This window comes from Doryrhamphus excisus, linkage group LG4, assembly GCF_037039965.1.
Source record: "Doryrhamphus excisus strain RoL-2023G ecotype Guam linkage group LG4, RoL_Dexc_Guam_v1.1, whole genome shotgun sequence".
In the NCBI taxonomy this organism is placed as follows: Eukaryota; Metazoa; Chordata; class Actinopteri; order Syngnathiformes; family Syngnathidae; genus Doryrhamphus; species Doryrhamphus excisus.
This window is the reverse complement of record NC_136360.1, coordinates 549,460-561,454: the sequence shown is the minus strand read 5'-3', so window position 1 is coordinate 561,454 and position 11,995 is coordinate 549,460. Positions and strand designations below refer to the sequence as shown.

At 41.9% G+C, this 11,995-nt stretch overlaps 1 protein-coding gene across 1 annotated transcript; it reads left to right on the top strand.

Annotated features, from left to right (window-relative positions):
* Window positions 1-1,379: 1,379 nt before the first annotated feature.
* Window positions 1,380-8,307, top strand: acer1 (alkaline ceramidase 1). Its single transcript, XM_058073342.2, has 7 exons — window positions 1,380-1,442; window positions 3,290-3,402; window positions 3,527-3,641; window positions 4,847-4,985; window positions 5,447-5,584; window positions 6,994-7,131; window positions 7,204-8,307. The coding sequence occupies exons 1-7, from the start codon at window positions 1,436-1,438 to the stop codon at window positions 7,379-7,381; spliced, it is 828 nt and encodes a 275-aa protein (XP_057929325.2). The 5' UTR covers window positions 1,380-1,435; the 3' UTR covers window positions 7,382-8,307.
* The last annotated feature ends 3,688 nt before the right edge of the window (window positions 8,308-11,995 follow it).

Below are 11,995 nucleotides of genomic sequence, written 5' to 3'. Positions count from 1 at the left end.
ATGATTCTATTATGCTATTTTGAATGCTATATTGTGGTTCATTAGTTTTAGACCCGACCGTGATATTAAAATTTTCCGCCAAGTAGGATTTCTTATTTATAAATTTAATATTTATTAATTTATTTGGTTTATATTTATTTATTTATATTAATTAATTATTTTTATTATTTTTTAAATTTTATTTATTTATTATTTTATTATATTGTATATTTATTATTTTATTATTTTATTATTTTATTATTTTATTATTTTATTATTTTATTATTTTATTATTTTATTATTTTATTATTTTATTATTTTATCTGTCTTCAGGCGAGAATCGGGGTACACCCTGGACTGGTGGCCAGCCAATCACAGGGCACATATAGACAAACAACCATTCACACTCACATTCATACCTATGGACAATTTGGAGTCGCTAATTAACCTAGCATGTTTTTGGAATGTGGGAGGAAACCGGAGTACCCGGAGAAAACCCACGCATGCACGGGGAGAACATGCAAACTCCACACAGAGATGGCCGAGGGTGGGGAAAGACAAAATAAGAAGCCAAAAAGTTACCACTTCCACACAAAATAGGAGGAGAACTCATTCATTCATTCATTTTCTACCGCTTATCCCCCTCAGGGTCGCGGAGGTGCTGGAGCCTATCCCAGCTGTCTTTGGGCGAGAGGCGGGGTACACCCTGGACTGGTGGCCAGCCAGCCAATCACAGGGCACATATAGACAAACAACCATTCACACTCACATTCATACCTATGGACAATTTGGAGTGGCCAATTAACCTAGCATGTTGTTGGACCGGAGTACCCGGAGAACATGCAAACTCCACACAGAGATGGCCGAGGGGGGAATTGAACCCTGGTCTCCTAGCTGACCACTGGACTGTCGTGCCGCCCAACTTGACTTTTAGTGGATGCATATTGTAGCAATTATGATCAGGTTATATGAGGTGTTGTATGAAGCATTCCTGCGTATGCCGGGCCAAGCCAACATAGCTCCAATGTTACTACGAACATACTTGGCAGCTGCCGGCACCTTAAGTTTACACAAACAGAAAGGGAAATCCCTTGAAAGTAACAGACTGCAAATAGATACATTCTATGAGGAATACTTGCTACACGCACACACACGCATCGCAGAAGTAGACGGACCGGTCCATCCTCTTCCCCGCCAAAAAAAAAGACCTATGCAGAGAGGTGATACCTGCCCCACCTGTTATTAACCTCATCACTTTTGAACGCTATAATGTTTGTCTTTTATTACGTATGCAAACATTATTTTTTTTAAGGGGGGGGGCGTCTATATCGTTGATGATGTCAGCTGCGACATCACAGTGCAGTGCCGTAGCTCTGGAGGCTCCACCCTGCTAAAATACACCTGGGTTGAGTCACCTGGAGACCAGACTGGAAGCACTGGAAGAGGGAGCAACAGCATGGGAGGTAAGACATATTCCAATATACTACGTATATATGTATCTATATTATATTCTATATAGATGCTTTATTTATAGTAGAAACATTTGTATGTATATTTCTGATAACATTTTAGCCATATTTTTGGCAAAATTTAGACAAACTGCTTGTATTAATATTATTTATTATGGGTTGCTATGATAAATATTATTATTATATTTGCATTATACGTTTTTTCAAAACAAATCCGGATGGTTTTGATTTGGGTATCATAGATTCATGTTTTTTTTCATTCAGGTTTTGCGAAAGTGCATTTTATATTCAAATTTCTCATATTTGAATACACGGAACAGAGAGGAGAGTTGTTATTGATTTCCATAAACCACCAACACAGTGTGGGTCACCTAGTTAAAAAAAAAAAGATTAAAGACGCACCTTTTTAATCAGGCTTTTAACTAATATTCTTCAACTTTTCTTATGTTTTTATCTTTTTAGTCCTATTTTATGCTCTTAGTCTTCTGCTTTTAACTCCAGTGTTTTGTTTTTATCTTTTTAGTCCTATTTTATGCTCTTAGTCTTCCGCTTTTAACTCTAGTGTTATGTTTTTATCTTTTTAGTCCTATTTTATGCTCTTAGTCTTCAGCTTTTAACTCTAGTGTTATGTTTTTATCTTTTTAGTCCTATTTTACGCTCTTAGTCTTCCGCTTTTAACTCCAGTGTTTTGTTTTTATCTTTTTAGTCCTATTTTATGCTCTTAGTCTTCCGCTTTTAACTCCAGTGTTTTGTTTTTATCTTTTAGTCCTATTTTATGCTCTTAGTCTTCAGCTTTTAACTCCAGTGTTTTTATCTTTTTAGTCCTATTTTACGCTCTTAGTCTTCCGCTTTTAACTCCAGTGTTTTGTTTTTATCTTTTTAGTCCTATTTTATGCTCTTAGTCTTCCGCTTTTAACTCCAGTGTTTTGTTTTTATCTTTTTAGTCCTATTTTATGCTCTTAGTCTTCAGCTTTTAACTCCAGTGTTTTTATCTTTTTAGTCCTATTTTACGCTCTTAGTCTTCCGCTTTTAACTCCAGTGTTTTGTTTTTATCTTTTTAGTCCTATTTTATGCTCTTAGTCTTCAGCTTTTAACTCCAGTGTTTTTATCTTTTTAGTCCTATTTTTTTGCTCTTAGTCTTTAGATTTTAATTCCAGTGTTATGTTTTTATCTTTTTAGTCCTATTTTATGCTCTTAGTATTCAGCTTTTAACTCCAGTGTTTTGTTTTTATCTTTTTAGTCCTTTTTTTTTGCTCTTAGTCATTAGCTTTTAATTCCAGTGTTTTGTTTTTATCTTTTTAGTCCTATTTTATGCTCTTAGTCTTCAGCTTTTAACTCCAGTGTTTCCTCAGGGGGGCCCTCCACACTGGGGGCTGTGTCGGGTCTGCTGAGGGGGTGCCATCCTTGGGTCCCTTCGACCCGGCCGGCTGGGGGTTCCTCCCTTTAATGGGGGGGTCCGCCCGTCTGTCGGAGTCGGGGGGCCCGGGTGCTGGTCCCCCGATGGCACGGCCTGCAGCTCCTCCCAGTGTGGACGGCCCCAAAGGTGGCGTTTCCTTGTTCCTCAGTGCCATGCCATGTCTCCCTACTGTGTGTGATTGTGTGTGTGTGGGGGGGGGGGGGGTCTAGTATGGAGGGTGGGAAGGAGGGGCTTTCTTTTGTTTCTTAGTTTTTTCCTTTTAATTGTGGTAATTTAATTTAATTCTGTGGTAATTTAACTTTGCAGGAAAAGTGCTATACAAATAAAGTTGATTTGATTTTGATTTGATAGTCCCCACTTTATGTTTTTAGTATTTGTGACGGGTTTATTGTTCATATTGTTGTGTACCCGGACCCTGGACTAGGTTTCTACTCAAGTGAAAGAATGGCTGGAGTTTTCTCCTACGAGAGCTCAGAGATAGATTGGTGTGAAGACAACTACAAACACTCGGAACACGTGGTGGAGTTCTTCAACACTGTGAGATTCATGTTCATCTTCATATTCATAACAAACAATGTTATAGTCTAACAAAATGAAAGGGACGTTCACTGGGTTTGTTTGTTTTAAAGAGAAATTGCTTGTTTTTTTTCCCTCTTTACAGACGAGCAGCTTCATTTTCTTCATTATAGCGCCTATCATGCTCTACCTGCTGCATCCGTATGCCAAAGAGAGGAACTTAGCCATCCACCTGGTTTGGATTATGATGTTATTTGTGGGTAAGTGGGTCCGCATCCGATCCCTGAGGCACACCGGTATCATGGAATAATTCCTTTTGGTTAGAATTCATTCATTCATTTTCTACCGCTTTTCCTCACGGGGGTCGTGGGGGTGCTGGAGCCTATCCCATCCCAACTTTGTTATGCATCTTCTAAATGAACCAAATAACATGAGAGTCATCACACAGCAACTTAACACCCAAATTGTATACTGTACAAACCCTATATTCATTCATTCATTTTCTACCACTTTTCCTCACGAGGGTCACGGGGGTGCTGGAGCCTATCCCAGCTGTCTTCGGGTGAGAGGCGAGGTACACCCTGGACTGGTGGCCAGCCAATCACAGGGCACATATAGACAAACAACCATTCACACTCACATTCATACCTATGGATGACACACTTCTCCCATGCTGCTATGTTGGAATTAATTGAATCTGTTTTGGGGCGGCGGCACGGTAGTCGAGTGGTTAGCACGCAGACCTCACAGGGTTCAATTCCACCCTCAGCCGTCTCTGTGTGGAGTTTGCATGTTCTCCCCGTGCATGCGTGGGTTTTCTCCGGGTACTCCGGTTTCCTCCCACATTCCAAAAACATGCTAGGTTAATTAGCCACTCCAAATTGTCCATAGGTATGAATGTGAGTGTGAATGGTTGTTTGTCTATATGTGCCCTGGGATTGGCTGGCCACCAGTCCAGGGTGTACCCCGCCTCTCGCCTGAAGACAGCTGGGATAGGCTCCAGCACCCCCGTGACCCTTGTGAGGAAAAAGCGGTAGAAAATGAATGAATGAATGAATGAATGTTTTGGGGCTGCCTCCACTCAGGTGCGTTCAAGGACTGCTGAACATAGTGTGAAATCTCAACGCTGGATGAAAAAATCTTTTCACTGAGGCAAAAAAACATAAACTATTTTTAAACAATGGTACATGTATGCTGTATATTCTACCCTTATTATCACAAATGATAAAATACATGTTTTTTTCTGCAGAAAAAAGATGTTATTTTGAGGAAAAAGTGAATTTTTTTGGACCAAAATAACTAATTTGTGAGGCTGTGAATGCTTAATGCTGCTTTAGTTCTGTCTTTAGTTTAGACTGAACTAACAGCGCCTCTGCAGGTTGTGCCAAGAACTGCACTCCATTTGGATTGAATTGATCGAAATCTTAATTATTAATAAATGAAATGATGTGTTCTCTTCCTGTAGGACTTTTTTCTGCCTACTTTCACATGACTCTCAGCTTTGTGGGCCAGATGCTGGATGAGTTGTCAATCTTGTGGGCGTTGGCGGTGGGGTACGCCATATGGTTCCCACGCAGGCTGTTCCCGTCTTTTATTAAAAACAGGTAACGCAACATCGACCCAAAAACCTATCACACATTCTGACACACGACAGTTATGCTCACTCACTCTTAATACCTTGTGATAAAAGCTTTTTATTCATTGGAGGCGAGCCGCTCCGAAACCTAACCTGCGCTGGCTGAGGAGCCTGTCTGACAGCTCCGACTTGAGTCAGTGTCAACAAAACACACCACAGTACGACCGTTCTAAGCTGAAACTGACAAAAAAGGGGCTCGTTAGAATGGAACCCCGCCCAACCTTTGTAAATATTTAACCCCAAGACGGCTTGTGTAACCCGACTGGTTTGTTTCTGCACACGCCCGGGGATCGAACCATGGTTCGCAGATGAGAATTAAGCAGCATGAGCCGACGAGCTTTCATCTTGTTGTCCCTTGCAGCATCTTTTTGGCATTAGGGAACACTTGAATGAATCAATCAATCAATCAATCAATCAATCAATCAACAGGTCCACCTTCGCAAGACTCGTCCTGGCGTTTACAGTCGTCACTTCAGTCACCTCCTTTGTCAGGCCAACAGCCAATGCCTACGCTCTCAACTGCTTCGGCCTCCACCTGCTCTACATCCTGGCTATTGAGATGAAAAGGTATGAGAATATTCATTCATTCATTCATTCATTCATTCATTTTCTACCGCTTATCCTCACGAGGGTCGCGGGGGTGCTGGAGCCTATCCCAGCTGTCTTCGGGCAAGAGGCGGGGTACACCCTGGACTGGTGGCCAGCCAATCACAGGGCACATATAGACAAACAACCATTCACACTCACATTCATACCTATGGACAATTTGGAGTCGCTAATTAACCTAGCATGTTTTTGGAATGTGGGAGGAAACCGGAGAAAACCCACGCATGCACGGGGAGAACATGCAAACTCCACACAGAGATGGCCAAGGGTGGGGAAAGACAAAATAAGAAGCCAAAAAGTTACCACTTCCACACAAAATAGGAGGAGAACTCATTCATTCATTCATTTTCTACCGCTTATCCTCACGAGGGTCGTGGGGGTGCTGGAGCCTATCCCAGCTGTCTTCGGGCAAGAGGCGGGGTGGTACACCCAGGACTGGTGGCCAGCCAATCACAGGGCACATATAGACAAACAACCATTCACACTCACATTCATACCTATGGACAATTTGGAGTGGCTAATTAACCTAGCATGTTTTTGGAATGTGGGAGGAAACCGGAGTACCCGGAGAAAACCCACGCATGCACGGGGAGAACATGCAAACTCCACACAGAGATGGCCGAGGGTGGAATTGAACTCGGTTCTCCTAGCTGTGAGGTCTGCGCGCTAACCACTCGACCGCCGTGTGTGGGTTTTCTCCGGGTACTCCGGTTTCCTCCCACATTCCAAAAACATGCTAGGTTAATTAGCCACTCCAAATTGTCCATAGGTATGAATGTGAGTGTGAATGGTTGTTTGTCTATATGTGCCCTGTGATTGGCTGGCCACCAGTCCAGGGTGTACCCCGCCTCTCGCCCCAAGACAGCTGGGATAGCGGTAGAAAATGGATGAACGAATGAATGGTAGGTTATCAGGAACTCCAACCACTAATGGTGGCGTCGCTAGAAATCGTAAACAAACGTGTCTTTCCCTTACACCCGAAGAAACACTTTTTACGAGCCATTGCTAGCGACCAGTCCAGGGTGTTGTACCCCCACCTCTCCTCCGAAGACAGCTGGGATAGGCTCCAGCACCCTCTGCCACCCTCGTGAGAATAAGCGGTAGAAAATGAATGAATGAATGCTAGCAACGTAAACACAGAATCAGAAGAGAACCAGTACAGATTGCCATAGGGAAGCCTGCTCCTCTGTGACATCACAAAGGAACAGTTTGGCACCGCCCCCTGAAACCGAGCGTTTTGAGCCACCCCAAACTTTTTTCAGGGATCACTTCCAAATGCCAAAACCTCATTATCTGAAACTCTGGCATCGTTTAACACGACTATACGAGGGAATGGTGATTCATCAGTCCTTATGATCCTGTCTATTTAGCTGCACGGACCAGAAGGTCCGAAGACTAGCCAAGCTGTCGGTGGCTTTGTGGATACTGGCTATCTCCTGCTGGATTAGTGATCGTTTTGGCTGTGGATTTTGGCAGAGGCTGAACTTCTGTTACCTGCACGGTATATGGTAAGTCTTATGTTCTGCGTGTTTATGCCTTATTACATTTCCCGGACCAACCTCGACTTTTGATCCCCTCAGGCACATTTTGATCGCGATAGCTGTTGCGTATGCGACGACACTCGTCGCTTACCTGGATGCTAACTACGAGATCCCCTACTCACTGCCTGGACTGCAGTACTGGCCCTGTGATAAGTGGGCGCTTGGATTACCTCATATTGTCCTGAAAGGCACAAGCAAGACATTAAAGCGATGCTAAATGACTAGCATAGCAACACACCCTGTCAATCATAACTAAAATCAGCAAAAAAAGAAAAAAAATCAGCTCGAAAATGTCATATGATTGACACTTCATTATGTACACTCACGGTGATTTAACCCCCATTGTAAATTGCGTTGGCCACACAGCTAGGAGACCCCAGTTCGATTCCACCCTCCATCTCTGTGTGGAGTTTGCATGTTCTCCCCGTGCATGCGTGGGTTTTCTCCGGGTACTCCGGTTTCCTCCCACATTCCAAAAACATGCTAGGTTAATTAGCCACTCCAAATTGTCCATAGGTATGAATGTGAGTGTGAATGGTTGTTTGGCTATATGTGCCCTGTGATTGGCTGGCCACCAGTCCAGGGTGTACCCCGCCTTTCGCCTGAAGACAGCTGGGATAGGCTCCAGCACCCCCCGCGACCCTCGTGAGGAAAAGTGGTAGAAAATGAATGATGAATATAGTGTTTGTACAGTATACAATTTGGGTGTTAAGTTGCTGTGTGATGACTCTCATGTTATTTGGTTCATTTTGAAGATGCATAACAAGGTTGGGGATGCACGACGGTCGAGTGGTTAGCACGCAGGCCTCACAGCTAGGAGACCCGAGTTCGATTCCACCCTCCATCTCTGTGTGGAGTTTGCATGTTCTCCCCGTGCATGCGTGGGTTTTCTCCGGGTACTCCGGTTTCCTCCCACATTCCAAAAACATGCTAGGTTAATTGGCCACTCCAAATTCTCCATATGTGAGTGTGAATGGTTGTTTGTCTATATGTGCCCCGCCTCTCGCCCGAAGACAGCTGGGGTAGGCTCCAGCACCCTCCGCGATCCTTGTGAGGATAAGCGGTAGAAAATGAATGAATGAATTGCAATTATTTGCTTAATTTGACAAACTCGGCATAGATATTGCCTTTTATACAGTATAATAGTTTGATGCTAACAAAGCACATTTTCAATGAGGGGCTGAAGTGATCGCAGTGTACAAAATGAATGCATTTCCTCATACGTCAATGTCTTCTAGTGAAAGTCCGTTTGTACTGAGAGTTTGCCTTGTTTGGTATGTTTACAAATCATGACAATAGTATAGTACTATAGTACTATACTATACTGTACTACAGTACTTTGTATGTTGTGTCGTGAATATCTTTTTAGGACATGTTTGTATTTTATTTATGGTCAATATCGTTATAGCTCCGTATAGTACTTATTTAATTCCACATGTTTTGTTTATCCGTTTTGAAATTGCAACACTGAAAAAATGTGTTTAATATACCTCATATATTCATAATATAATATACCGTGTACTGCTGAATTGTTGTGCATGAAAATAACCTCCTGCAATCCAAAATTGTTGTGTGTTTATGTATTTCTTATAGACATCATAATGTGAATAATATTGTCCAAAGTGTGACCCCCAGCTGCTTTTTGTATTGTATTGGCCCAAATCCTCGAAAAAGTTTCACGAGATTTTACCTTTGTCACTGATGACTGTTTTGTCTTGAAATTAATTTCACTGCTTAGCATATCTTCACCGATGTTGGATTGGTTTATGCATGTTTAACAGCTTAAAACATAAAAGTGGATCACCGTGTCCTTCAATTTTTCTATATCAGGGGTCTGAAACACGCGGCCCGCCGGCCAAATGTGGCCCGCAGGACACTAGTTTGAGGCCCCTGCCTTCATATGAAGGTTTAATGATATGGATGCTGTATGGTATCATGTGCCCAGAAAAAATTATTACGTTTGATTCATGTTCATGTCAAAGGTTAAATAACTGTTAATAGTTATCCTCCCTATCTGTGTGGAAGTGGTGAGTTTTTGGCTATTTAAGTTTAAAGGAAAAAACTTGAAGGCTACCGTTTAGGTCAGGGGTCTCAAACACGCGGCCCGCAGGCCAAATGTGGCCCACAGGAAACTAGTTTGAGGCCCCCCGCCTTGATATGAAAATTTAATGTCAGTGCGGCACCGCGCAAGTTTGATATGGATGCTGTATGGTATCATGTACCCAGAAAAAATTATTACGTTTGATTCACGTTCATGTCAAAGGTTAAATAACTCTTAATAGTTATCCTCCCTATCCGTGTGGAAGTGGTAAGTTTTTGGCTATTTAAGTTTAAAGGAAATAACTTGAAGGCTACCGTTTAGGTGGCTAGCTCTCTAGTTTGCGAGTTAGCATGTGTCTCAAGACCCTGCAGTTGCGCAATATGTTGTAAATAAAAAGAGTATAAATGTGACTATAGTCGTGTTTTGTCATGTCTACAGGGCTCTAATAATGCTTTGTTCATTTTAATCTGAAAAAAATCATTTGTCTACCCACCAACTATATGTGCTTTCTTAAGTTTTTATTATTTGCGTTTTATTATTATTATTATATTTATTTATGTATTACTGATTGATTGATTTTCTTTATTCTTGATTTGTTTATTTATTTTTCATCTTTATCAGAGCTTTTATTGTAGAAAATCTTTCTGTTTTTAATAAATGCGTTTTGTTTTTTTTGGAAAACCTGATGCGGCCCAGCCTTGCCCAGACCCTAGCTCCAGTGGCCCCCAGGTAAATTGAGTTTGAGACCCCTGTTCTATATGATGTCCTCAATAGGGAAAAGTTTAAAGAAACTCCAGCATTACAGAAGCTCAACAGTGACCCCTTATGGTTGCAATGTGGCATTACAACAAAATAAATGTACTCTGGAGCTTCAAGCTTTTTAGCACTCATGCATTTCTTCCTGAAGTATAGAAAATGAATGAATGAATGATTGAATCGAGTGGTTAACGCGCAGGCCTCACAGCTAGGTGACCCGAGTTCAATTCCACCCTCAGGAGTTTGCAAGTTCTCCCCATGCATGTGTGGGATTACTCCGGGTTTCCGCCCACATTCCAAAATCATGCTAGGTTAATTAGCGACTCCAAATTGTCCATAGGTATGAATGTGAGTGTGAATGGTTGTTTGTCTATATGTGCCCTGTGATTGGCCGGCCACCAGTCCAGGGTGTACCCCACCTCTCACCCGAAGACAGCTGGGATAAGCTCCAGCACCCCCCTTTGTGAGGAAAAGCGGTAGAAAATGAGTGAGTGAGTGAATAAAGTGGTTAGCGCGCAGGCCTCACAGCAAGGTGACCCAAGTTCAATTCCACTCTCGGCCATCTTTGTGTGGAGTTAGCATGTTCTCCCCGTGCATGCGTGGGTTTTCTCCGGGTACTCCGGTTTCCTCCCACATTCCAAAAACATGCTAGGTTAATTGACTCCAAATTGTCCATAGGTATGAATGTGAGTGTGAATGGTTGTTTGTCTATATAGGCTCCAGCACCCCCCTTGTGAGGATAAGAGGTAGAAAATGAATGTAGGAATTGAATCATTTAATAATACAGCGGCAATGACCAAGTCCTTTTCCTATCTTTCCATCCTGGAACAAAAAAGGATGAAAAGGTTGACGTCTCAGTTGCTAGTCTGACACCGAAGCTTCACTCAGTCAGCATTTTCTGACAGGCAGCGAGAGAGAGCGGTGACCTTTTGAGCCGTAGCTGAGGCCCAATAATCTCACATCAAAGACTCCACTCCCTTTTCTTAAAACACAAGGTTTTCCATCACCACACGTTCTATTCTTGCTTTTCTCTAAGGGACAAAAAACTGCTGAAATGAGGAGAAGTCATCATAACCTTGTTGCAAGTCAACACAAATTGTGAATATAGATTAGAATAACATTAGTATAACAAGTACTCTAGTTTCTTGAGTCAATCATTTTCAATATTTCCATCATCATCACCAGTAAGGAAATATAGCACATAATCATGCAAGATAAATAGTGGAGACCGGGAGGCGATCCAATTTTCAGCGTTCAAAATAAATATTGGAGATGAAATACACGTTAGCATCAATGAGTTCCAGGACTGACTCAGAGGTCAGTGATGCTGATGCTGAATAATTTAGGACTTAACTATGAGGGCTGCATTAGTGATGGTAAATAGTTTCCGGTGGTGTCTATGTCACTCAGGACCCCTAAAATATGATATGAGACTTGAGTTATTGTAATTGGAGGACTTTATTGTCATTGTTGTCTACCTCAATAATGTGGGACTCAAGTCTATTTCTGTATTTGTTTTTGAATTTGTGACGGAGAAGGGGTAGGATTAAATAAGCTCGGCTTCTTCCCACTCCTTTTTGGACGTGTGCGAATGTAACCATGTGACTTATTATACATAATACATGTGACTTCAGTGGCCTTTTAAAGGGGACCTATTGTGCTTTTTCTACTTTTCTGACCTAGTATAATAATAATAATAATCATAATAATAATAATTAATTCATTTTCTACCACTTTTTCCTCAATAGGGCCGCGGGGGTGCTGGAGCCTATCCCAGCTGTTTTTGGGTGAGAGGCGGGGTACACCCTGGACTGGTGGCCAGCCAATCACAGGGCACATATATAGACAAACAACCATTCACACTCACATTCATACCTATGGACAAGCTGTGAGGTCTGCGCGCTAACCACTCGACCGCCGTGTCGCCCTAATAATAATAATAATATTAACAATATTAATAATATTAATAATATTAATATTAATAATAAAAGGTTGACGTCTCAGTTGCTTTTTTAATTAATATTAATATTAATA